This window comes from Typopeltis vanoorti, chromosome 3 (genome assembly GCF_054136105.1).
Source record: "Typopeltis vanoorti isolate ZY-2024b chromosome 3, IOZ_Tvanoo_1.0, whole genome shotgun sequence".
Lineage (NCBI taxonomy): Eukaryota > Metazoa > Arthropoda > Arachnida > Uropygi > Thelyphonidae > Typopeltis > Typopeltis vanoorti.
Genome location: NC_143551.1, coordinates 163779909 through 163806695, shown reverse-complemented (window position 1 = coordinate 163806695; position 26787 = coordinate 163779909). Strand labels below are relative to the sequence as shown.

Here is a 26787-nt window from a genome sequence, read left to right as displayed (position 1 = left end):
TACAGCAGTTTCCAAACTTAAATATGAACTATAATGGAATGAAAGGTGTGTAAACTATTTCTAGTTAATTTCTGTATTTAAACTAGTTTGGAGACTTAGTTATGGAATAGCTCCTGATTTTTTCAAGCTTGTTGTTGTTCATATTCCTTTTCTGTAATAATTCTGTTTTGGGGGAAATAATACTGGGCCACATTTTTATTGACAGAAGTTGAGGGAAAGTATTATTTTTTAATTTCCACCCATAGTGCATTAAGTACCATGGTGACCTAATGAATTTTTCTATTTTTAATAATTTTATATTTTTTGTAGTTTTATTTATTTATTACATAAATCCAGAAACCTTACTCTAGAGACCAAACATGGAACTTTTTCAAGCCTCCAATAAGTAGGATAGTAGTCTTATGCTGGACAACAAAATTTCTCCTGCCTAAAGACCATAATCACAAACATATGTCCACAGTGGGATTTGAACTCTCAGCCAACTGGTTAGCAAGAGGATAAAAAGAAAGGAGGGGTACGTTTACATTTTTTTTTTTTTTAATTACTGAAGGCACTGTATTCTTTGGGGAAGGCCAAGTGGGAGAGGCTGTTCCAAAGAACAGAAGTAGGTGAAAAGAAAGAGGAGGCAGTAAAGTTGGATCAGTGAATTTCAAATGCAATGTAAAAGGGTGTTGATTAGCAGTAGTTCTTGTTCTAATGATTTTGGAGGAAAGTGGAGGCATAATAATGATCAATTCAGCTGAGCACTGTCCACGAAAGTATTCATAGACAATGCACATGGCAGAAACTGAATGTCTGTGAGATAGGCACTGAAGAGGATGTGAGAGAGGGATCATTAACTGGATTGTCCTCTTCTGAACAGAACTGAGCAATCTTAGAGGAGATTTTGGTGCACTACTCTAAATATGTGAGCAATAATCCATGTTTTTTTTTTTAATGTGGTTCTCACATGCAAAAAGGTTATTAGTAAACCTATGGTACATTTGTACCATGAATGGGCTAGCTAAGGATTTTCCCTCCCCAGTTTTATCAATTTTATAAATTTGTTTGTAATTTTTTATTTATTTTTACATAGTCTGGAAACCTGCTCTAAGACAAAACATTAAACTTTTCAAGCCACTTCAGGTTGGTGATCTCACATCAGGCAATGAAACTCATCTCTCACATAATGGTTGGGTGGATTTGGATTTGGATTTTGTTTAGAGTTCGCAGCTTTGTAAAGCAATGTCTCTTGTGAAAAAAATACACAAAGTTTTTTGGCACATGCAGAAGCTGTGGCTGAAGGTCAGCCCAAGAAGGGAAATCTAATTGTGTTTTGATCATTGGGTATTGTTGAAGGTAAGGGGGATGGGATGCAGGGACTTTCTTGTGGAAGATCAGCCATGGCACTGAAGTCTACAAGGTTGTCCTTTCCCACTGAAATACTGCTAGGAGATCATAGTTCAGGACATAAGCCATGGTAGATCTTGAATATTCTAGCAACTAAGTACTAAAGGTTTGGCAAAGGAGAAGGAGAAATGGAGTGTACTGTCATCAGCAAAGCTATGGATAGGATTTGAAGTATGTGAGAACAGGTCATTTTATATAGAACAGGAAGAGAGTGGGTGAAAGTACAGATCCCTGAGATACTCTGCACTGGTATCTAAATCTGAGGAGAGGAAACAATTCACCATGACAGGAAGCAAGCAACCAGTGAGAAAGTTGGTGATCCAGTCGCAGAGTGCAGAAGGCAGGATAGGAGTTTACTAACTAGTCAAGAGCAACTACATGAATTTCTCCATGGCTTGGGTCCATAGGCGAGTGGGTGAGTGACGAAAGTTATAGAATGGCAACGAATTGTGAGTGGCAGAATCAGTATTGCTGGTGACTGATTAGTTGGTAAGTCTCTAGGTAGTGCATTAGTTGGTTGTTGATGACCTTCTCCATAATTTTGAGAGAACTGGATAGTAGTTTGTTGGTCGACTTTTATCTCCTCTCTTTGGGATGGCCGGATGCAGGCCTGATTCCATGCTGTAGTGTAGATGCCAGTTGAATAGGATGCATTGAAAAGGCACTAATGAATATGTAAAAATAATCAATATTTAAAATTATGAATCTTTTTACAACTGTTTCTCCATGTTAGTATTTTATTAGTTTTATTTTTGTAACCACGTATAATTGGTACTTGCAACGTGCCTGATATTGATATTATGTTCAATAAAATGTAAAGTATGTGAGATTTACTGTACTTACTGGATATCAGATAACTAATAATTTTAATGTTCTTTATTGTAATTCATATTTGTTAAGTGTTATGACGTTCATCGTAAAAACATTCTCTTTTTGCCAACAACAATAGTATATCAGCCATTATTAACTTCTCACTTGTCGCTTAGTTGAACAAGTGCACATGCTCACCAAGGAGGTTGATGAGTAATTAACAGCTGATAGAAAGAGCATTCGGTACCTGGGAAAGAGAGGAAACAAGTAGTGAGAGAATGGAAGTTCGAGAATGCAGACCAGAGAAATTTGTTTTTAGGAAGTTTTTAAGAAAACCTGACAGTCAAAATATATTAACGGAGGATTCCAAAAGGGAATCTTAGCATGGTGAATCATTAGACTGGAAAAATGAGATTATCAACAAGTGAACAGCAAATAAAAGGAAATATTAAGTAGATGCTCTGTTTCAACATTCAAAGAAATGCAAAACAGCAAGTTTTGTTTTCTTTCTCAAGGACACCAGTGATATTATTTTACTGGAATGTAATTAGATATAATTAGAGAAATCTAAAACTGTAAAGTGGCTTTAATGAAGAGACTTATTGTTCCCCTATTTTACTGGAACAAGGGATGTAATTAGAGAAATCTAAAACTGTAAAGTGGCTTTAATGAAGAGCTTTGCTTTTTGTTTATAAAATAGTGAAGGAAACTCTTTTTTTTTTCTTTCTGGTAATGAATTGTGGTTTGTGCATCATGTATTTATATTGGCTAAGGTAAGAATATTTATACTCCTGTGAAACAGTAAGGTGAATGGAACAATAAGTGATAAATAAGGAAACACTGCACAGTCCCAGGGAAGTTATAAGAAGTTTCATATTTTGAGAAAAGGCATGATAAAGAACTGACTAATGAACAGTTTGTAGGAATTAAATGTAAAAAACAAAATCTTAAGTCTAGTTGACTGACTAAATACATGTGAAATAAACCAATAATAGAATGAGTCAGTGTGAGAATGAGTCTAGTTGACTGACTAAATACATGTGAAATAAACCAATAATAGAATGAGTCAGTGTGAGAATGACTTATCCTTTAAAGATAAACAAGATCTCTAAAGTACAGTTTTATTTTAGGCCTTAGATCCAAATACTTTTGTAGTCATTAATTTAATTATATTTACCATGTATATAGTTTTTAGTTTCATTAAATATATTTTTTTTAAATTTGGGCTGAAGTCAATCATTTCCTTGATTCTAAAAGGAATAGAGTTAAAAGTCGTTGTACTACTCAGATTGAATTCTTGTAAATTTACCTAACACTCAATGCAAAAACAGTCTCATAGCAGAGATATAACATAAATGGCACAGCTGACAGGATTTTTAACATAACTGGAACAGCTGAAATGAAGTAATAACAGATAGGTGTTAGTTCTGAGGGACGAGTTTTTAAAAAAATAAGTGGGATGCCATGAAGATGAGATATCTTGTTTATGTTCAGTTATTGAGAATTCTTTGGATTTCTTTGGCAGAAGATTATGAGTGCCATGGAGAAAGCAGTTCTTGATAGGGTGGAAGGAACTTTGCCCAGATCATCAATGCAGGAACTGGAAGAGAAGAGTCGATTGCCAATAAGTCAGCTTTGTCTTTAGGTGAGATGACTACAGTGCCATCCAGATATGAAAATGATGAAAACATGGGTAGACAAAAGATGGGCCCAATGGCCTTGGCAAGAGACCAAAAGACATGACTGCCATTTGGACAGGAAGCGACTTTGCAGCATTTACCCTTTCAACGTCCTGGATTATTGATGATTCTTTTACAGTTGCAAGCTGCAGTATAGATAGAATGAGCAGCTGAAGCCATTTAGTCTTGAGCCATTCATGTTATGCAGTTTAATTTTACTGCATTACACTTCTTTTTTGAAAACAGAGTCTTGAATGGAAGCCTGAGTAGCTCAGTGGAAGTGGCATTTGCACTCCACAGCACTTGGCTGCTTGAAGAAAGACTTGGGTTCAATTCTAGTTGCCAACTAAAGGAACATTTTCTAAGTCTTTCTTTGACCAATTCCCAAGCTATCCAATCTCTGGCATGGGAAAGTGGGTTTTTTTCTCCCAGAAACTCAAGAAAATTGACCACAGCACCCACAGTATCTCAGACAATAAATATATAGTGTTAGGATTAGGGACCATGAGATTGCAGCACTTGTCAGCACTCTCTCTTCACTGGTTGCTGAGTATAATTAGTCTTAGGCCAGCTGTGTAATATTTATTAGAATAAGCTTTGAAAAGTAGAGTAGCATGCAAATGAACAAATTTAAGTAGCCCTAGACAAGTATTTGGAAAATAATAATAATTAATGTAAATAATATTCCTGGTAGTTAGTACTTAGTGTATAATAATTTTATTGAAAATGATTATTTTTGGTTATTAGAAAATGTTTACTGTGATAATATTATTATTATTATTAGACACCTGCAGGGAGTCCAAAGACTCATCGAGGGAGGGCACCTGCTCTACAACTCTGTCTCCACCACTGACCGCAACTACACCAACACCATCTGCTGCCGACCACCACCACTAGCATTTCCAAAGACAATCACAAACATTCATGCCCATGGCGGGATTCAAACCCGCAGCCTTTTGGCTGGAGAGCAGATATGCTATGTTACTGTTATTTATCATATTCAATATGTTACTGTTATTAGTATCATTTTTGCTGTTAATACAGTAATCCTAACTAAAATCATAAAAGGCCTTTTTATGCAATTTTTTGATAAGCCAAAAGCAAAACAGAATTAAAAACTCATCAAAATCAGGAATATTAAGATCTATGCATTTTCTTTCCTTATTGATATATGATGAATTTCTCTTGACGAATCTTGATTCCAAACAGGAATCAAGTTTCAGCGAGAGAAATTCATAACACACCAGCAAAAATTGTGAAAATCAACTGGTTTTTCCCTAAGCACTGCATATCCTTCTACAACCATAGCTTCTAATGACAAAGGAAATAAAATCAAAGCAGGGAGAATTATTCCTAAGCCTAGCAGATCAAGAGGACAATCCAGCATATGGTCATAACTAGGCTTTCAGGTCTCACCAAAACTTGCTTTTCAAAATCAACTTATAACTAAACACCAAAGGTTCCTTTGAGAAGCTATTAGAAACAATACCAGCATTGCTTCAACCATTTCAAACCTGTCTTCATGGCAAGATAATTCTGCTATTTGCTCATACAAGAACACAAATGCATAGATTAACAATAAGCATAAAATTACAAATGTGAGATTTTCGTGTCTTATGATTGTTGCGAGTCTATTCTTACTACATGATACGAGTACAGATCCCCTAACCCCCACTACATACAGGTCTTAACACTGTTAGATTCCCTACCTTACCACACTTCTTTTCTTTTCCTGTTATTACCATACTGCTATACAACTGCAATGTTAATGAAATGTATGCTAATGATAATTATTACTATTATTCCAAACTTCCATGCAATCATAATGCTCATCACAGGAGGTCCATAACACAACTCCTTAAACTCATGTACCATCTGCACATTCATCACTATCAGGCAATGAATTCCATGGTCCAACTACTCTCAGTACAAAAAAACACCACTTCTCACCCTCCTGCTCACCACCACCTTTCACAACTTCCAGGATGGCCTCTCCCCTTCACCAGCCTTTGTTCTACTATATGAAAAATCCCATGTCAATCCTGTACCTTTCAACATGATTGTGAAATTTTATTTTAAATGTCTCAATCATGTCACCTTTTTCATCTTCTATCCATCAAACACTGTAATTTGGCCTCGGTCTATCCTCATAACTAACATTGTATGAGCTGCGATATCATTTTGGTTATCTGATGGTTATATGAACATCCAGTTACTTTTCCAGTAGCTGGATGTTCAGTGGACCTGGCAGTTTTATTATTATTATTATTTATAGGGCACTCCATGGTGTCAAAAGGACAATACAATACCTATCATACATCTCTTTAAACCTATACACTGTTGGGATGCTGATAACCACCTCTGGCAATCCATTCTGCTCATTCGTCACTCTCCAAGAAAAGAACCTAGTCTGTGCACCCTTACTAACCACACTCTTAGACAGATTCCAAGTGTGACCCCTTGTTTTTCCCTCTACTCTCCATGTACTGAAAATTTTCTTGTGTGTCAATCTTAGTGTCCCATTAGTAACTTATAAATTTCTATCATATCCCCTCTCCTCCATCTGTCAGCTAAACTCTGCAACCCACCCTCAATCCATCCTCATAGGGAACATTCCACAGACCTGTCACCAGCTTGGTCACTCATCTCTGAATCTTCTCCACCATCTCCTGATCCCCAAGAAACACAGATGATCAAATCTGTGCGCAGTAGTCAAGATGTGACCAAATCATAAAGAAGGATAACAGCTTCCCTATCTTGACTTGTCAGTGTGCTCTTCAGTATCCAAGTAATCCTCTGAATTATTTTACCAACTCTTGCAACATGTCCTCTGAATTTCAAATCTCTATCTACCATCACATCTAGATTCCTAGCCTCATCAATTTCCAGCAAACTAGTACCATTAATATGATACGAAATGTGTAATCTTTCATCCCAAAGTGCATTACCTTACATTTTACAACACTGAATTGACAACCACTGTCCTTTGCCCACATTGCCAATTTATTTAAATCATCTTGTAAGATATCCACATCACCTCTATCAACTATTGCCCTTCCTAGTTTTGCATCATCATTCAGACATACCTTTGCAGGACGTTGTTGGTTGACTTCTTATTCAGCGGTATCCAGCTGTTTAAGTATCACTGAAAGGAAGGGGGGGTTGGAAATGTGGGAGAATTATTGGTGAAGCAAGAGGTATGCAAACTTTTAAAAACCTGCTTTTTTTTCTTTTTATTAGAGAATTTTCTGAGAGGGAGGTAAAAGATAGAAATTTTTGGGGAAGGAGAAGGATATGATGGAATAGGATCAAGGGTGGAAGTAACAGGGTGTGAGCCATTTCGTTATGAGCCTTCTCCCCACGAGTTATGAAGAAGCAGCACTCTCAAAACGGCTCACACTCCATTACAGCCCTGATCCTATCCATCATATCCTTCTCCTTCCTCCAAAATTTCTATCTTTTACCTTCCTTCCAAAAAATTCTCTGGCCACCCTTAATAAAAAAAAAACAGGTTTTTATAAGTTCACATACCTGTCGCCTCATCAATAATTCTCCCACATCTCTATATCTCCACATTTCCAACGCCCACCCCTTCCTTTCAGTCATGCTTCAACAGTAGATGAATGTATATCACCATACACCAGATGCTGCTGAATAAGAAGTCAACCAACAACATCCTACAAAGGTATGTCTGAATTATCCTTCCTATATATTCTTCATATATCTGTCTATAAAACATCAGTAATGCCTAAAAAACCAATGACATTATAAAAAGGGGTACTCCTAAACAAGAGAGGAGTGGTATATATGGACGCTTGAAGTGCGTTTGAGGCAAGAGAGGAATTGTATGCGAGAGACCACTTACATTTGAATGAGGAAGGATGTAGGCATCTGGAGAGATTGCTGTTCTGAAAACGAGTCAGTGTGTCCCAGGGAGGATGATAGCAGGGGTAGCCTCTTGTGGGAATGGACACTTGGGAGAAGGGAGACAACATCAGGTAACACTGAGCCCAGTGGAGTCTAGAAGGGATAATGCTGGGTATAGAAACAATGGCATTTATATGCTTTACTAATGCCAGGAGTATCCGGAATAAGGGAGAGGAATTGGTGGCACAGATAGCATCAGCTTAGCCAAAAGTTATTGGGATCACCGAGACGTGGTTGACAGGAGAGGTTATAATAACAGGAATAGAAGTCGCTGGGTACAGCATTTTTCGTCAGGATAGGAGGGGAAAGCGTGGTGGTGGGGTACTACTTATGATAAGTGATGACCTATGTCCTCAAAGAGTGGAGGTTTTGGAAAGAAGTGAGACAAATGATTTTGAGAGAATATGGTGTGAGGTAGAGGTAGGCAAGACAGGATATTTAGTGGGGTGTTGCTACAGACCCAGGAGCACAGAGGATGGGGACCAGGAGATGTTTAGACAGTTAAGTTTGGCAAGTGCAAGAAGAATGATTGTTATGGGAGATTTTAACTACAGTAGTATAAATTGGAGAGAGGATGATGCATGTTGCAATAGGGGAATGGAATTTCTAGAATTCTTGAGGGACAAATGTCTTAGGCAATATGTAACAGAGGGAACAAGAGGCTCAAGAGTTTTGGATTTGGTTATAGCATCAGAAGAGTTGATAATAACTGAGATGACATCTCTCCCACCAGTTGGAGAGGGTGACCATATGGTTTTGACTTGGAAAATGAATAGACATACAGGAGTATCAAACAGACGGGAACTTATGTGGAATTATAAAGCAAGTGATTATAATAGTCTTAGACGTCAACTTCGGGAAGTTTCATGGAGGGAGGAATTGGAGGGCCGAGATATCATTAGTGCGTGGGAAATTGTGAAAGAATATTTGTTAGCAGCAATGGTAAGTTGTATACCACTAGTGAAGAAGAGGACACAATTTGGAGTAAAGTGGATGACAAATAATATTAAACAGGAATTGCATGAAAAAAAAAAAGAGGCTATGGAAGAGATATAAGGAGACAGGTGAAGAGAAGATGCATGAAGAATATAAGACACAGGCCAGAAGAGTGACTAGTGTGGGAAGGAAAGCGAAACTGGAATATGAGAGGAGATTGGCCCTAAGATCCAAAGAAAATCCTAGGGAATTTTTTAGCTATGTGGCCAGTAGGAGGAGAAATGACTGTGGAAGAATGATATTGGGATAAAAATGGGAATAGAGTGATGCAGAGGACATAGTGGAATTGTTCAATGAACACTTTATTAAAGTATTTCATCCTAGAGAAGTCAGTTTTAATGCTAAAGGGATAGGGCTGGTTCGAGGTTTAGAGGTACAGGAGGAGAGTGTGTTTCAGATACTGAGTACTCTGGATGTCAGCAAAGCTTTGGGACTGGATGGTATTTCACCACGAGTTTTTAAAGAATGTGCAAGGGAACTGACGGCGCCTTTAACCTGGCTTTTCAATGAAAGTCTGGTTGCGGGAAAGGTGCCCAGGAAATGGAAGGAAGGTAAGAATAGTGCCATTGCATAAGGGTGGTAACAGACTGGAAGTGTCTAATTATAGGCCAGTCTGTGGGTCATCAGTAGTTGTTAAGATCTTGGAGAAAGTAGTGAGGGACCGTATACAGCATTGAGCAGATGAGGGTAATGTTATCTGTGAGAGTCAACATGGATTTGTAAAAGGGCGCTCTTGTTTCAGCAATATGCTAGCCTTTTATAAAGTTACAAGAACATTAGATGAGGGAAAGGCATATACTGCAATTTTCTTAGACTTAGCGAAGGCATTTGACAGGGTGCCACATGATAAGCTTATATTTAAGTTGCAGCACATGGGTCTGTATGTCAGATTGGTCAACTGGATTCAGGATTGGCTGTCTGATAGGTATCAGAGAGTTGTGTATGGTGGAGCAGTTTCAAGGAGACAGAGGGTCACAAGTGGGGTCCCACAGGGCTCAGTACTAGGACCTATATTGTTTAACCTTTATATCAATGACATTGCCAGTGGATTGCAAGGGGATATGCAGTTGTTTGCGGATGATGCGAAGCTGGGAAGGATAATTAATCATAGTGCAGATGTGGTAGCCCTGCAAGAGGATTTGAATAAGTTAGATTGATGGGCAAATGAATGGGGGTATCAGTTTAATGCAGCAAAATGTAAGGTCTTGAGATTTGGGACACATCGATAGGATGCTGCATACTCTATTGGAGGAAGTAGGGGAGACAAGAGATCTGGGGATTGATGATTGATAGAAACCACAAATTCAAGGGACATAATGCAAAGGTGGTGAAGGTAACACAGAGGATTGCTGCAATAATGAAAAGGACACTGACCTGCAGAAATAAAAGGGTTATCATTCCGTTGTATAAGTCTCTGATCAGACCACACTTAGACTATTGTTCTCAGATTTGGTCCCCAGGATTTGAAGGGGATAAATTAACTGTGGAAAGGATACAAAGATGGATGACAAAGATGGTTTCAGGACTGCACAAGGATAGTTATGAGGATTGGCTGAGAGAATGTGGACTGCAGAGTTTGATGGATAGAAGGAGAGGTGATATGATTGAGACTTTTAAACTGTTGAGAGGTGGTTACAGGGTTGACATTGGGAGTTCTTTTGCTTGGTTGAACATCGGGAAGGAGTGATGACAAGAGGCCATCCCTGGAAGTTACGAAAGGAAACTGTGAGCAAGTGGGTGAGGAGTGGTTTCTTTGCGTGGAGGGTGGTTGAACAGTGGAATGCATTGCATTATGGAGTGGTGAGAACGATCAATGAGTTTAAGGAGTGGTATGATAGACTTTGTGTTTCTTGGGGGGGGGGGACCTCCCTTCGATGAATCTTGACAGACTTTATGTTCTTAGGAAGGACCTCCCACAATGAGTCTTTTGACTCCATGGAGACCTGAGTAATAATAATAATAATAATAATAATAATAATAATAATAATAAAATAGGCTAAATAGCCATAAAAATAATATTTCCATATTTTCTATTTTTGTTGGTTGAAGTTCTTCAGTTATCATTAATAATAACCCTCCTCTTGCCCTATTTCTTCTATCTTCTCTGAAAATACAGTAACCTTTACATTCTATCCCTGTAACAATATCATTTTCAGTCAACTAAGTCTCGCCAATGCCAATAATTTTTGGCCAAGTTGAGCTGGCCGATACTAAAAACTACTCTCCCTTATTTCCGATGCTTCGGGTGTTCATGTAAATGCATTTCAATATCCCCTTTGTATCCACAACTATCCTTGCATACTGTCATTAACAAACCATTTGCTTGAGCTAACATTTTGTCCTGTGAAGGAGCCCACATAAGCAATTTCTTTCCCCACTAGCATCTCATCTCATCATCATCCACATTATCACTTTCAACCACTTCCTTCAAACTCTCATTTATATCACAAAATATAAATTTTGTGCACTATCATTCACTGCTTCTGCTACATTCTCCACAATACTTTGACAATCCTGCTTTATATCATAATATCAGTCACTTCATTCTTTCACTTTCAACATGACTTGCATTTCTTATACTCGCTTACAAAATATTTCCGACAAATATTTTCTTCCTTCTCGCTCTCATACCACCAACCACTTACTCTTGGCAATGAATACATTAGATATTGAATACAATGAATATACTGCACTAAATCCTACATGTTGATATCGGTCAACATTGATATCCTGGTCACCATTTTTATTGTATGCATTGGTCATAACAAAAAACATTTCTAAAAGTATATCGCTGGCCTGGTTAGCTGAGTGGTTAGCATATCCACTCTCCAGCCAAAAGGCTGCAGGCTCGAATCCCGCCATGGGCATGGATGTTCGTGATTGTCTGTGAAAGTACTAGTGATGGAAGTCGGCGGTAGATGGCATTGGATTGGTGTTTGATGATGACGGTTGGTGAAGTAGTGAGACATAGAGATGTAGAATTGATGCCCTCCCTCGACAAGTCTTTGGACTCCCTAGAGGTGTGATGTTATAATAATAATAATAGTATATCATGTAATAATGGTTGACTAAACAACACCGTCAAAATTAACAAAATAGCATCAGTTATATATAACAATATCACTAATAACTACCAAAAAAATAATGACTTAGTTGAGCAACGTGTACAGCATCCTACTGCAACATGTACATGGCAATCCTGTAAATATATTTCAACAGTTTAAATGTCTCAATCATGTCACCCCCTTCATCTTCTATCCATCAAACCTTATAGTTTGTATTCAAGATACCAAGTAATTTTATATAAACTTGGTTTTTAATCCTATTTCCCAAGTAAGCAAACAGACAAGTAAGTAACATTTGCACCTGCACGTAGTGCGAGTCTGAGGCAACTCGTGGTAGTGCCAGTCTGAGGCAACTCATGGTAAAGGTGGATTAAGCTCTGATCACTTTCCTTTTTCCCTTAATGTAAAGCACATCCCCTTGCGGAGATGTATGATGCTATGCATTAAAGGTAATGGTCATTACCCATACCGGTTTCGACCTTTATTAAAGTCTCATCAGTGGGAGCCAGACCTGAAAATGCTAAGGTTGAAGTAATGTAGAGCTTATGAATTTTACCTAAACAAGTTGCCACAAGGCGCTTTCACCTTATTAAATAAAATCTCAGGATGAGAGATAGATGTAGAAAGTTTTTTAACTTGGGTATATTATGTATCAAGATACCAAGTAATTTTATATAAACTTGGTTTTTAATCCTATTTCCCAAGTAAGCAAACAGACAAGTAAGTCAAGTTTGTGCCTGCCCGTAGTTCAAGTCTCAGGCAACTCGTGGTAGTGCCAGTTTGGCCTCAATCTATCCTCATAACTAACATTATAGAGTTGCAATTTCATTTTGGTTATCTGAAGTCCAGATTTCCAGTAGCTGGATATTCACTGAATTGCAAGGTCCATTGATCTGGCAGTTTCTTAATACATATTTTCAAAATATGAGGTGAAATCCCATCCAGGCTTATTGAGATCCAGAGTACTTAGTATTTGAAACAACACATTTCCCTCCCATTCCTTCCAGAAAGAAATGTCTCATTAAACTGATCAACTTTAACAGTTCCACTGTGTCATCTACAGTGGTCACAACCTTCTTTTCCATCAAATAGGGTCATTTGTCCATTATCATTTCTCTTCCTAGTGGTCACATTATAAAATAATTTCTTGGGATTTTCCTTGAACTGTACAGCTAATCTCTCATCACATTCCATTTTTGTCTTCATTACTATACTAGTAATTTTTGTTACTAGTATAGTAACAAAAATTACTAGTATAAAAATGTGGCCTGAATTTTTACTAGTAATAAAAATTACTAGTAAAAATGTGAATCTTATTTTCCCTCATGCAACTGCTCTCCACCTCTCTATACTTTTTCACAACCTCTTTTTCAGCTGTAGTTCCTGTTTGATCATTAGTCATCCACTTTACACTCAATTGCTATCTTTTTTCACTTTGCATTCCCCATTTCCATTGCTGTTAATGAATATTTCTTCCCTAGTTCTCATGCACTGACATCTCTCCCTCGTATTTCTTCTATCCATGCCCTTAGCTGATTTCTAAAATTATTATAGTTGCCTGCCTTATTCCTTTCTCCTTGAAACTTCTGAGATTTCACTAATGGGGACATAACTGACATCTCAGTTACAGTCAGCTTCTCTGATGCAAGGACCAAGTTAGAAATGCTCAATCCTCATGTTCTCTCTGCTACATGTTGCCCAAGATATTTGTTCCTAAAGAATTCCAGAAATTCCATTCTCTTACTGCTGTATGCTGCTTCCTCTGCCCAATTTATACTGCTGTAGTTAAAATTTTCCATAACGATCACTCACTTCAGTCACCAAACTGAGATGCCCAAATATTTTCTGCTCGTCACCCTCTGCATTCACTGGTGTATAGCAACACCACACTAAATATCTTGTCTTACTCATTTCTACCTCACACCATACACTTTCAAAACTATTTGTACCATTTTCTTCCAAATTCTCCACTCTGAGAGGACTTAATTCATCACTTATCATAAGTAACACTCCATCACCCCAGTTGTCCTTCCTGTCCTGTCAAAATATGCTATACCCATCTACTCCTATTCCTGTCATGATGTCATCTTCAGTCAACCATGTTTCATTGATTCCAATAATCTTAAGACAAGCTGAGACCAAATAAATATGAAGTTTCAAGCAGAAAGGAATTTATGTGGAATTATACGGCAGGCAACTATAATAATCTTAGAAATCAGCTGAGAAACCACCTCTGCTATCATATCCCTTGGGATCTCGTTTCCCTGCCCTAACACGCTTATCTTGAGAGCAACAATCTCTGCAGATGTAAAAAGTTTTTTCACTTGGTTATAAATTAAATTAAACATGCCAAGAAATCACATTCTTGTTAAATCCTTTATCCAAGTGTAAGCAAACAAAGTTTAGCTATGAAGTATCTTTATGACTAAGCTACTTGTATATAAACACACTAGACAAAAGATGGAATGCAGACTTTATTCTTTAATGTGGAGTTATATGACCACCTGCTTTAATTATAGCTTGGATTTTTTGTGTGTTTTTTTGGCACACTGCCAATATGACTAATTATCACGTGTTTCAAGTTTATTCCACTCCATGCTTAAAGATCCCTTAATTCTGCCATTTTTGCAGGGTGTTGATGGTTCTGCTTTACAGCTCTTTCCGACATGTCCCAGATTTTTTTCAATAACATTCAGATTGAGTTATTGAAATACTCCATTGAGATATGGAACATCTTTCTCATGTTCTGCAAACCAATCCTAGCCCAATTCTAGTTTGATGGATACAAGAATTATCATCTTGAAACTCAGGATCCACTATGTGTCCTTCTAGTTCCAAAATCTGGACAAATGGCAATACTTCATTATTTAAAAATGTCAGATAACTGCATGAAATGCATGGATTTCATGCAATTGGACACCTCAACGAATGGGCCAACTCCAGCACTTGAAATACAGCCTCAAAACATAACACTGCCATCTCCTTTTTGCAGAGCTCTGTGGACAGATTTGGGGTTAAATTCTTCTCCAGTCTTCTGCATGACCCTGGAGCGGCTAGCATTGGAATACAAGCAAAATCTGGATTCATTAGACCATATTATTTGTCCCCATTGGTCAATGGTCCAGGGATGATGCTATTTTGCCCAAGCAAAGTGATTTTTCTTCTGGACAGTTGTTAACTTAGGACATATCCGGACAACACGCCAGAAAATGCCTAACCCATGCAGTTCTCTCTGTAGTGTTCATTTTAAAACTGGTTTACTTGGTCCAGCATTGTACTGTTGAAGCTGTTTTTACAAGTCTGGAAACGTTCAGGTGTTGCTAGTCATCCAAAATGCCTGCAATCCTGACTTGTCATCATAGAACTTCTACCACAGTTGCTCCACCTATGATGATAGCTTCCATATTTCATCCACTGTAAATGGACACTACTGACTGCGGACACTTCAACAAATTTTGCTACCTCTTAGAAGAAATGGCCATATTCTGGGTCCAAAATGATGGCATCCCCTTTTGCCACTTAGCAACATCACCTTTACAATCCATGGTTGTACTTGTAAAAGAGAATAAAGAATGCTACAGATGCATTAAACACATACCTCAGACATCCACAATCATATTTCAGCAGTTTTACTCTACCTATATATATATATATATATATATATATGACTCTTTACGTTCATCAACTTCAAAATTATGTACATGTTTCAATCAGTATTCCATTTTTTTTTTGTCCAGTGTGTTAAGAAGCTAATTACTTCACCTCTATATACATACTGCCTAGTTATGAAGTTACTTTACATGCAAACTTTGTTTGATTACACTTGAATAAAGGATTAAACAGGAATATAATTTCTTGGCAAGTGTGATTTAATCTATCCAGATGCCTATGCCCTTTGATGCTCAAATGGTCAATCTCTTGCATACAGCTCTCTTCTGTCTTGAAATGCACTCCAAGTATACACATATTCCAGACCTCTCTTTCAACACATCCTCACCATCATGTCATCCATAAAATACTTCAATATCATGTCTGGATAAAACTCTATCTTCCCTCTCACACTTTTCTGCTACACAGTTCCTGACAATAACCTCAAACCTCTTGCCACCCAATTCACACTACCTCTCAGATTACATTTGTACCAACCATCACTATCATATCATCTACTTTCTCACCTCACCTGACTTTATTACCATAGACACTATTTTTCTTTCAGGCAAGCACTCCTCTAACATTATATTATGCACACCACGAATCACTGAATCCCCATAAATCACTCCTCTTATAGATCCATTTATTCCTTGCTCCAACATTCTCCCTCCTTGCTTTCCCACTTATCATCTACCTTCTTCTCATCTCATTTTCCTATGCTCCTGTACTTTCAACTTACTATCATTTCCTGGTTCACCCATTCTCTCACACTTCCTGTTTGTCTCACATCAGTCAATCAACCTTTCAAGTCTTCGAATCTCTCCCTTCACATGAGTTAACTCATTTTTCATACTGTCCACTTTCTCTCTCAATATCTCTAGCTCTTTCAAAGCTTCCTACCTTCATTTGAGATTCAATGACACAGTCAGAACCATCCTTAAAATCTTCTCTAGTTACACTACCTAATATCAAATCCATCTGACACTTGCCCTTCTCCCATCCACAATCACACTGCTCTTAATACTCTCCTGGCAAACATGTTTCCTTACCACCATCACCAGCAGTGAAACCAGATATATTTGAGATACTTCTATCGAGATCATCCAACTCCTTCCACTATGTATTCAAGCAAACATGCACTCCCCAATATTTTATCTACCACATTTTAAAATGAAGGGAAGTGTAAATGCTGCAGGTGAAGTATCTAAAAACTCCTGTATTATACTTTGCAAACTTGTTTTACTGGTGGGCTGTTATGCGAATTGTACTCACTCATTGCAGTTAGCTAAGGATAGTGTTATCATCGGAAGGATGTCTTTGTACAGTGGTTTTTTTTTTTTTTTTTTTTTTTTTTTTTTTTTTTTTTTAATGAGTTGAGTTTGTTTGTGAATTCACAGCACCTTCATCCATTCACAAAATAACTCCCTTTCCATAATTCCCACTCCATTTTAAAGCTTTCTCCTATAAGGAATAAGTGGCTAAGATGCTTAATATATCATGAGTTTGTGTGAAAGTACCCAAGAGATAAGTGAATATGAGAATGACCAAGTACAGAATTTATTCTCTGAAGCAAAAATATTGAATAAGGTAGTCAATTCAGGAAGTAAGAGTAACTGGAGGCCTAAAGGGATGCTGCAGTTTCTATATACTAATGCCAGAAGTATCAGGAACAAGAGGGATGAGTTTTTGGCTGGTTAATGCAACCTTACCAAAAGTTATATGCATTAGTGAGACTTAGTGAGTACAGTAGATGATATAGTTACACGGACAGTATGCAAAGGGTTTAGTATTTTCAGGGAAGACAGGATGTGTGTGTGGAGAGGGGGGGGGGGGATACTGCTAATAATAGCAGATGAACTGCAGTCAAAAAGGATAGAAGATAGACAGGAAGGCGGCTGTTCATTTGAAGTGGTCTGATATGAGATCAAGGCCAGTAAGTCAAAATACAGAGTTGTTTATTGCTATTAGGCAAAAGGGTTCCATGGATCATCTCAAAGACATGTATGAACAAATTAGTACAATGATGCAGGTCGAGTGATTATTATGGGGGACTTCAACCATGAAGCTACAGATTGGAAAGAAAAAATATCACATGGGAAGGAACTAGAATTTATACACCTACTGAGGGACAATTACTTCAGGAAGTATGTAATGAAGGGTACTAGGGGTGTGAGAATGTTTGACCTGTTCACAGAATCAGAAGAACTATTCATAACCAAGGTGGCCACACTGCTTCCAGTAGGAGAAAGTGACAATGTGGTCTTGACTTGGGAGATGGTAAAATGAAGAATATTCTGTCAAGAAGGGGTATATGTGGAATTACAATGCAGGTGATTATGACAAGCTTAAATCTGTGCCATGACATAAAACACTGCAAGGATGTTAGAAGTGCATGGGAGATAGTTAACGATCATCTAGCAGACACAATATTAACTTGTATGCCTAAGGTAAGGAGGGTTAATCAGGTAATATCATTAAGCATGAACTGCAAAAGAAGAAAATGCTATGGAGGATATATAAAGAGAAAGGTGACCAGCATGGTAAGGAAGACAAAATCAATTATGAGAATTTAGTTGAGCAAGCCAAAGGAGAAGACTTCTTTCGTTATGTGCCATGTAAGAGGAAAAATGACTATGGAAGATTAACCTCAATGTGCTGATGTAGACGAGGTGACAGAAGCAGATAAAATATTTGAGTTACTGAGTGACCACTTTGAAAGGTATATCATCCAAGTGAGGTTACTGCTGTAACATATATAAGATTGATGTGGGTAACAGAGGAAGATGGAGGTTCTTAGGATGTTGCAGAATCTCAATGTAAATACAGCTGTTGGATTAGATGGGTTATCAGCTTGGGTTTTTGAAAGAACATGCAAGGAAACTGTCAATGCCTCTGCCTTTAAGCAACTTAAATAGAAACATTTAATTTGTTTAAAGAATTTTATGGGTATGATGCAAGGGAAATATTTCAACACTTAGCTAGATGGGCCAGGACAAGAGGTCATCCCAGGAAGTTGAATAATGATGTGGTTAATAGAGGTGTGAGGACTAGATTTTTTGCTTGGAGAGTTGTGAATAAGTAAATGGGTTGCCAGAGTCAGTTGCAAGTGTTTTGTCTGTTACTGGTTTCAAGAAAAGGTATGATACATTGTGCAGATAGTTTGGGTCTCCCACAATGAGTCTACAGACTCCATGGAGGTGCTCATACAATAATAATAATTTCCTTCTAGCCTGGGTTTCGCAGTTGGCAGCTAAGTTGCTTAGATTCATTCAACACCGTGTTTCATGTGCTAGTTTTCTACAATTATCTTTCTTCCAAATTAATAGTCTCTTTATTTTGTGTAGCTTTCTCTCCTTGGCTAAACCTATATCTGATTATACTAGGTACCATATCAAACAAGTTTATGCCTGCAACAAGCATGAAGGAGGATTAATTAATTTTTTTTTATGTTTTGCTCTGATTATAATGTTTTGTGGAGGGATATGCTTTACTTCGGTGATCTTCAACTTTCAATTTTGGATATAACAGTACTGCATGTTCATTTAAAAATTCCTTATACATAGATGGAGCAAGTTAAGTGGCATAACTGTTCTGACTAAATACTCAGGAAGATAGTAAGTTTTTTAAATGAATGTAGAACGAATGAAAACAGTATGAAAGTGAAATTGTTTTCATTCATTCTACATTCATTTAAAAAACTTACTATCTCATATTAGCTCATATTAAAATAATACGAGTTCTTGGTAATTCGGTAATAAATTTGGTGAAAATCTATTTAACCTCAGAATGGCAAAGGTATACAATACAACATACATAAATCATTGATGATCATACACATGATCATCAGTGATTACTAAAAACTTTCATTCAATAACAACATTCTCCATTTACTATTTTTGTTTCACTACATGTTTATAAACTGAAACAAATAATATTTTGACAATAAAAACAAATGCCTCCTTTTTCTTTTCCCCCATGTGGCTGTATTTGAAACTTGGCAAAGATATTATTATTATTATTGTTGTAAGGGATGAGTCTCAATAGATCGCAGTATGGTGGCTGCTCTTCTAAGCATGACACCCAGACCAATACCTAGGTCGTCTGCAGACGATTTGGTGCCTGCACGTCACACCTGACTGGTGCGGCGTAGGAAGTAGCTGCCGCATAGTCTCAACAGCTGCCTTGATGCTTCCATTCTAGTGGCCTCATCGCCAGAGCGATCGCACCGTGATGGTACGAAAGCAACTCTGGCTAGCGCTGCCTTTTAATGCACAAGGCATGAATGGTATCGTTGCAGTGGCTACACAGGATTCTGACTTAGAGGCATTCAGTCATAATCCCGTGGATGGTAGCTTTGCACCACTGGTCACTCGACCAAGCACATGTACCAAGTGTCTGAACCTGCGGTTCCTCTGGTACTGAGGATTACTATTGCAACGACTAGGCCTCACCTCCAGATGACGGTTCTTTCATTGCTCTGATCAGTAATGGAAGCGGGCTCGACCCGGGTCCTAAAGCTCCACCCGCATGGAAGCCTGCGGCTTCTTTCATTGATCTGTAGAGGTGGTGGTGGTGCAATAGAAGCATTTCTTATTAGAAGGCTGGCTTCTAGAAGCCATTCATTGATGAACAGATACTACACTACATCTATAGCAAAAACACGTTTTTCCCGACCATCATTGATGAGGCGTGTAGTAGCTGTTCTTTTGTTGCTCTGATCAGTAGAGGAAGAGGGCTTGACCCGGGACCTAAAATTCTCCTCCTGCATGGAAGCCTATCATGGGAGACCCAAACTATCCAACATAATATCTACCATACCTCTCCTTGAACCCATTAACAGACAAATTGCTCACAAGCGACTCTGGCAATCCATTCCATTCATAACTCTCTGAGCAAAAAATTTAGTCCTCACATCCCTACTAACCAACCTTTATTCAACTTCCAGGAATGACCTCTTGTTCTTACCCCTCTACCTAAGTGCTGAAACATTTCCCCTGCATCAATCCCATAAACTCTTTAAGCAAAGTAAATATTTCACCATATCCTCCTCCCATTTTCATGTATCAACCAACTTCTGCAAACCCTCACTCTATCTTCACAGGGAGCATTCCACAGACCAATCCATCTTAGTCACTCACCTCTGAATCCTCTCCACATTCCTCATCCTCAGTAATCCCAGATGTGGTCAACTTCCTTGTCTTAATTTGTTAGTATATTCTTCAATAGCATGCATAGTGTGTATTCGTAAATCGTCTACTCAACTCGGTCCCCCCAAGATAAAATGCTGAGTGCACCACTGAAGTGAATATTTCTTTTCAGATTATTTCCTATATCATTTATGTACATATTAAACAGCAGTGGTCTCAGCACAAAACCATGCAGTCACCTGCTTTCTCCAAGATTCTGCTCCTCCATATACTAATTTTTGGTATCTGTCCATATCAGCAGCCTTCGCATCCACATAACCGGCATCATATTCATCCCCATCTGTTCTCATATGCATAAGAGAGTTCCATGTGGTATTCTGCAAAATGCTTAGCAAAATTCAGTAGAATCATCATGTAGCCATTTCTTTTATCAAACTCATCTGTCACTCTGTTACAAAAAGTTCGTAAATTACTATGGCATGACTGACCCCTTCGCAAGCCATAATGTCTTTAATAGAATATCATATTATTATCCACCCATTCTTGAAATCTTTTTTTACCAATTTTTCTAGTGCTTTTACAACTACTCCTGAAATGTTGATTGGTGTGTAATTTGCCACTGCAGTCTTGGAACCTCTCATGTAAAGGATCACTGAGTAAATCAATTATTATATCTGAATCTATCAATCACCTCATCACCACTATTAAAGGTTATCCTTCCACACTGTAGTCATTCTTTCTCTTCCTTGCTATGCTGGTCACCTTTCTTGCCTGACCATTGTACTTTCCATGAACTTGCTGATTACTTTTCTCTGTATATACTCTCCACAACATTTTTTTTTTTTGCAGCTCATGCTTAATGATACCACTCATCCATCTAATTCCTACCTGATTAACTCTCCTGACCTTGGGTTTCTTAACTATCTTCCATGCACTACTTACATTCTTCCCTTTCAGATTTTTATATCATCGCAAGGCTTCATGCTTTCTCCTAAACCTGTTCTAATCACTTGCCTTGTAGTCCCACATATACCCCCTTCTTGACAGAATATTCCTCGTTTTACACTCTCCCAAGTCAAAACCACATAGTCACTCTTCCCAATTCAAGGCAATGTGGATAACTTCTGATCCTATGATCAGATCAATGCTCTTGCAACCTAAGTCCCCTCCATTATGTGATGCCTCAAGTAATTATTTCTTGATAATTAATTCAGGCAGCATGTGGAGTATGTGTATGTGTAGTAGGTGAATAAATTCCATTTCCTTCCTGCCATGTGATCTTTCTTCCTCCAAATCAATATCAATAGCTGAAGTCCCCATAATAATTTATCAACCTGCACTCATTGTACTATTTGCTGATGATCTTCCAGATCATTCCTAGAACCACCTGGCCTATAGCAGCAACCAACCATATATTTTTGTCATTGGCTTGATCATGCAACAATTAAAATTTTCTGAATGACTTTTGTGTTGGTATAGTGTTTTTAAGACCATCACAACCATGATGCTTTAATAAACTACAAAACAAAAAACAACTGTTGCACAATACTTGGATGCCACTTGAAGGTGTTCTGAAAAATGCGATTTTACATACTGCTATTTTTTACATTTTTTAAAGTGAAACTCACCCCTAAGCAGTGGCGAGCTATAAGGGGCTTGCACAAGCCTTTTGTTAAATTTTTCTCAAATTTGCTTGTTCTTCTTGTTTGCTTTTTTTTTTTTTAAAAAAAAAATTTTTTTTTGAAACATATTAAGTGACAAACTCATACCATACGGTAACCTAACAAAAATTAGTCTATTCGGCAGTGTATAGATTATTTGTTTCAACTCCTCTATAACGAATGCGTCCAAGTTTGAAAATAAAATAAGCACATACGCTATTTTTACCCTTCTTCTTTCTGGTGGCCAGTAGCCAATCAAATGTATGGTAAAACCAGTAGCCAATCAAATGTTTTATAAAATATTATAAAAAATTTAATTCTTATTTTATTTTGATAGTTAAAAAATGTTTTTCTTAAGTAAGATAAATTAACACAGTTGATTATGTGCAAATATTTCATGTTTAGATCATGAAATATTTGCTTAAAAATTATAGCCTTTAGAGGATGATTGTCCTCTCATACTTTTTGATTGGAATTTGTACACAAGCTGTATTAATAAAAGTTTTTGTGTGAAATATGGCTTTTTTTTTCCTTTTTTTTTGCTTGACAATGCGAGCCATTTGTTAAAATTTCCATAGCTCACCACTGCCCCTAAGCCTTGTAATAAGTCATAAGCTCATGTACTATCAGTGAACTAAGGTTACAAATTGTAATTTTCCAGCTATAGAAACCAAGAAGAGTACTTTTTCAAAGTTAATTCATGCCAGTATTGAAGGCATAAATACTGGCATGAATAATGATAAACTAGCACAAGTCATCTTAGCATTATTTCCACAAAATAAAAACACATGACAGAGCATAAGTCCACAAATTATCCATAGTTGATTCTGAAAACAACACACGAGATACAGAGAAATTAACAACAGTGGTCAGCTTATTTTCTTTTAGTTGCAGCATGGTTCAGAGGCTGCTATCATAAATGGGGTGTCATATCTTCCTCTAGCTGGTAACCATGAAGTAATGGGAGAAGTCCTTGTGTGGCTGGCCATCCAGAGGCCTTATTGTATATCTTAAAAATATACAAACACAAATCATTCAAAGAATTTTAACTGTTGAATAATCAAGGCCAATAAGAAAAATATATGGTTGGTTGCTACTATAAAGGGATGTATGTGGAACTATAAGGCTACTGCTTTACAAAGCTCAGGATAGTGCTTGCTGCTATATCTTGGAATGAGGAAATAGATAGAAAGAAGATCAGTGATTTCTTTTTAGCCTACTCAAGGGCTATCTGGCAATGTCAGAATGTTCCAAGGTTCAGAAAGATAAATAAGGTAGTTATGAAATGGAAGAATGTGAAGGTTTAGGCATGCCCATCTGAAGAAAAAAAAAAAAACATAAGATGACTAGTAATAATCAGATGCATAAAGAGTAATAATCAGTGACTGGTGGGTGAAGAGGAAAAAACATGTAATATTAGAAGTTAAAAAAAAATGAAGTAGTTCTTTCACCACATGGCTAGTAAAAGAAAGAATGATTACAGAAGGGTGATATTGGCTGTTAAAAATGTGAAAATGGTATAATCATAACCAGTACAGAGGATATAGTACTTATATTAAATGAGCAATTTATGAAAGTACTCCACCTTTGTGAATGTGATTTCATGCAGAGTTTGAGTGTAGTGGGAAAGGTGGTGAATGAAGTGTAGATATATGGGGTATAGAGTAAACATTATGTTAATAAGGCTGCATAGCTTGATGTTATATCACCATGTGTTTTAAGAGAATGTTCCAGTAAGTTAACAAAAGCTTCAATGCATTTGTTTAACATGATTTTTCACTGGCCCAAATTCAAAAGGAGTGGAAAGAAGACAAAACTATTCTACTTTATAAATGAGGTAATAAGACTAAAATTTTGAATTATAACCAAACTGGTATGTCTAGAGTTTTAGTTAAAGTGCTGGAGAAGTTGGGAAAGATGAGATTAAAAATTAAGTTGACAACACGACATTCTCTTTGATGAACAGCATGAGTATGCTACAGAAAGATCATGTAAGGCAATCTACTCAGTTATTATAACACAGTGATAAATGCATTGGACAAGGGAGATGCATACACAGTGGAATATTTAGATTTTGCAATTGCTAAAGTTGCAAGGACAGCACAGTGGATTATGCTAATGATAGAAAGGACACTGACACATAGAAATAAAGATGTTATGGTTCCATTATATAATGCTTTGATCATGGCACATAGACACAAATTTGGCCATGTAATTTTCAAAAGGATAACAAGACACTGGAAAGATCTAGAGGTGACTGACTAAGGTTGTTGCTGGTCTCAGGAATGCTGAGTATGAAAAAAAAAAAGGTTGATGGAATGCAATTTTCCAAGTCTAGTGGATAAAAGGAGGGAGGGAAGAGCAATTTCTAGAAGATAGGTTTTTTTTGCACGGAGAGGGATGGGTGATTGAAATGTACACTCTGAGAGAGTAGCAGGTGTAGAAATGGCAAATGCATTTAAAGTGCAATATGGTGAACTGTATGTGACATGACTTCCTGAGATGTGTCACCTGATGATAAGTTGTGTGAAGATGGCCTTCCAGCAATAATAGTAATGAAAATGCTGCTATGTTAACTGCCTGAATAAAGTCTGATTATTCCATTAACTGTCTGAATGATGAATGAATATAAATACTTGATGTCAAGCTAGCTAGCTATCCCACCTATAAGTCCTACAATTTAATTAAAAGCTATTATTTTGAGCAAAAGATTTTTTTTAAAACAAAGCTTGATTGCCAGTACTTCCTAAATGTAAAAAAATCAGATGGAATAAGTTTAATTTAAAAAAAAAATCCTTTCCTGTATTAACTATACCATATTTGTTCTTATTTTTTGATAGAAATACATATATCTGTTATATGTAACATCGCTAACTGGTTTTACGATATACAAACGCTTACTCATATAACCTCATTCGTGGACACTACCAGTAACAAAGAGAGCTGTCTTGAGTGCTGGTGTTTACTGTTTTTTTTTTTTTTTTTTGCCAAGAACAGGTTGAATATCAGTCTCTAGTTGGGGAAAAACTAGATCGATACCAGTCAACTCAATTTATTGTTACTCGATAGCAGATCCTTCGAGGTGTCATATAATAGTAATTCAGCATCACCAGCATTGCTGCCCACGATATCAACAAGAATGCAATTCCAAATTTTGTCAGCAGGTGAATGGTAGTATTCCATTATATATGGATGAGGATGTTACCTTTACCTTTGAGCTCTTCTAACTCCATCAGTTCTGCTTTTACACTGCTAATTTTCTTTATAAGAATGACAACGGGCTCTAATTTCAGCATTAACTCAGAAAATGTCTTCAGTCTCTCTGCCTCACAGTTCTCATTAATTTTTTTACTGGCATCGTTGTACTGTTTAACGAGGGCTTGCAAGTATTTTTGAACTTTTTCATCGTTAACAGATATTTTTTCACATAACGAACTTTTCACATGTATGAAATGCTGAAAAGATATACAGAACTGGAAATCACAAAATAGTTTCGGATTATTTGGTGGCCACGCATTATTCAAGGTATGATAACGTTTACCATAATTATATCGAGAACAATAATTCTCGCTTTTTAACTGGAAAAATATATACTTCTTCAAGAAAGGAAGTAAAGACATTCTTTTACCAATTCTCAAATACAAAATGAGCATGTTTAGGTTTAATAAAGAGTGGTGAACCAGAAAAATCTCTTCAAAATCATTAACAAACACATAATCATCGTGATTCAAATAAAAACAATACTCTGCACAAAATCAACGTACATCTTAAAGCAAACAAGCTGGAAACACAGAGTTTACTAAATTGGTTCCCCTCATATGTAAATAGTATAAATCGGACAATTTTCCAAAGGCTGACGCCCAAATCTCGCCCCATTCAGTTGCTTGTCAAACAAGCAAGGTTTACGTATAGTCATACTGCTGCCAATGTTAGGTCTCTTAAACTTAACTTAAGAGACCTAACAAAAATAAAATACGTCACTTGGTCAGCTAAGAAATCAAAATGGGATTGGGTAAGCGATTTGACAAAATATCAAGATGATATATGGTAAATAAAAGTAACAGTGTGACTGCCAAGAGGAGTCAGAAAATCTGGAAGACAGAGGAAGAGATGGTATCGAAAAACGGCACATGTACAAGAGTGTGCCTGGATAAGACAGAGTAGGAGAGGTTTGGGGAGGCATGTGCCCGGCAGTTGGATAACTAAGCTAGCAACCACTACATGCTATTGCCAATACCGATCCTCTTCAATTACTTGCGCATAGGGAGAAATATCGTTCGAGACCAGTCTTCATGAAATACTTCCATTAAAAATTTGTTTGTCCGAACAAGCCTTCTCAGACGATGGAGATCTCGATCCTGAGAGACTGTTTTAGAACCACAGGCACGCCTCGTCGACAAGCAATGCGAGTTATTTTTACACCGAATAAACAAAGGCGATATCTCACCATTTGAAAGCCATT

General features: G+C 37.3%; 1 protein-coding gene across 3 annotated transcripts in view; it reads right to left on the bottom strand.

The window, feature by feature from the left end:
• Positions 1–26079, bottom strand: part of mRF1 (mitochondrial translation release factor 1) — a 159453-nt gene extending 133374 nt beyond the window's left edge. Inside the window, exon 1 of one of the 3 annotated variants that reach the window (XM_090416175.1) lies at positions 25531–26079. In XM_090416175.1, coding sequence (XP_090272301.1) covers positions 25531–25978 — 448 coding nt within the window. In that variant the 5' untranslated portion in view covers positions 25979–26079. Of the gene's footprint in view, positions 1–25226 lie in introns of all 3 variants that reach the window. The other 2 variants (XM_090416176.1, XM_090416177.1) reach the window with 2 other exon arrangements.
• Between the last annotated feature and the right edge of the window lie 708 nt (positions 26080–26787).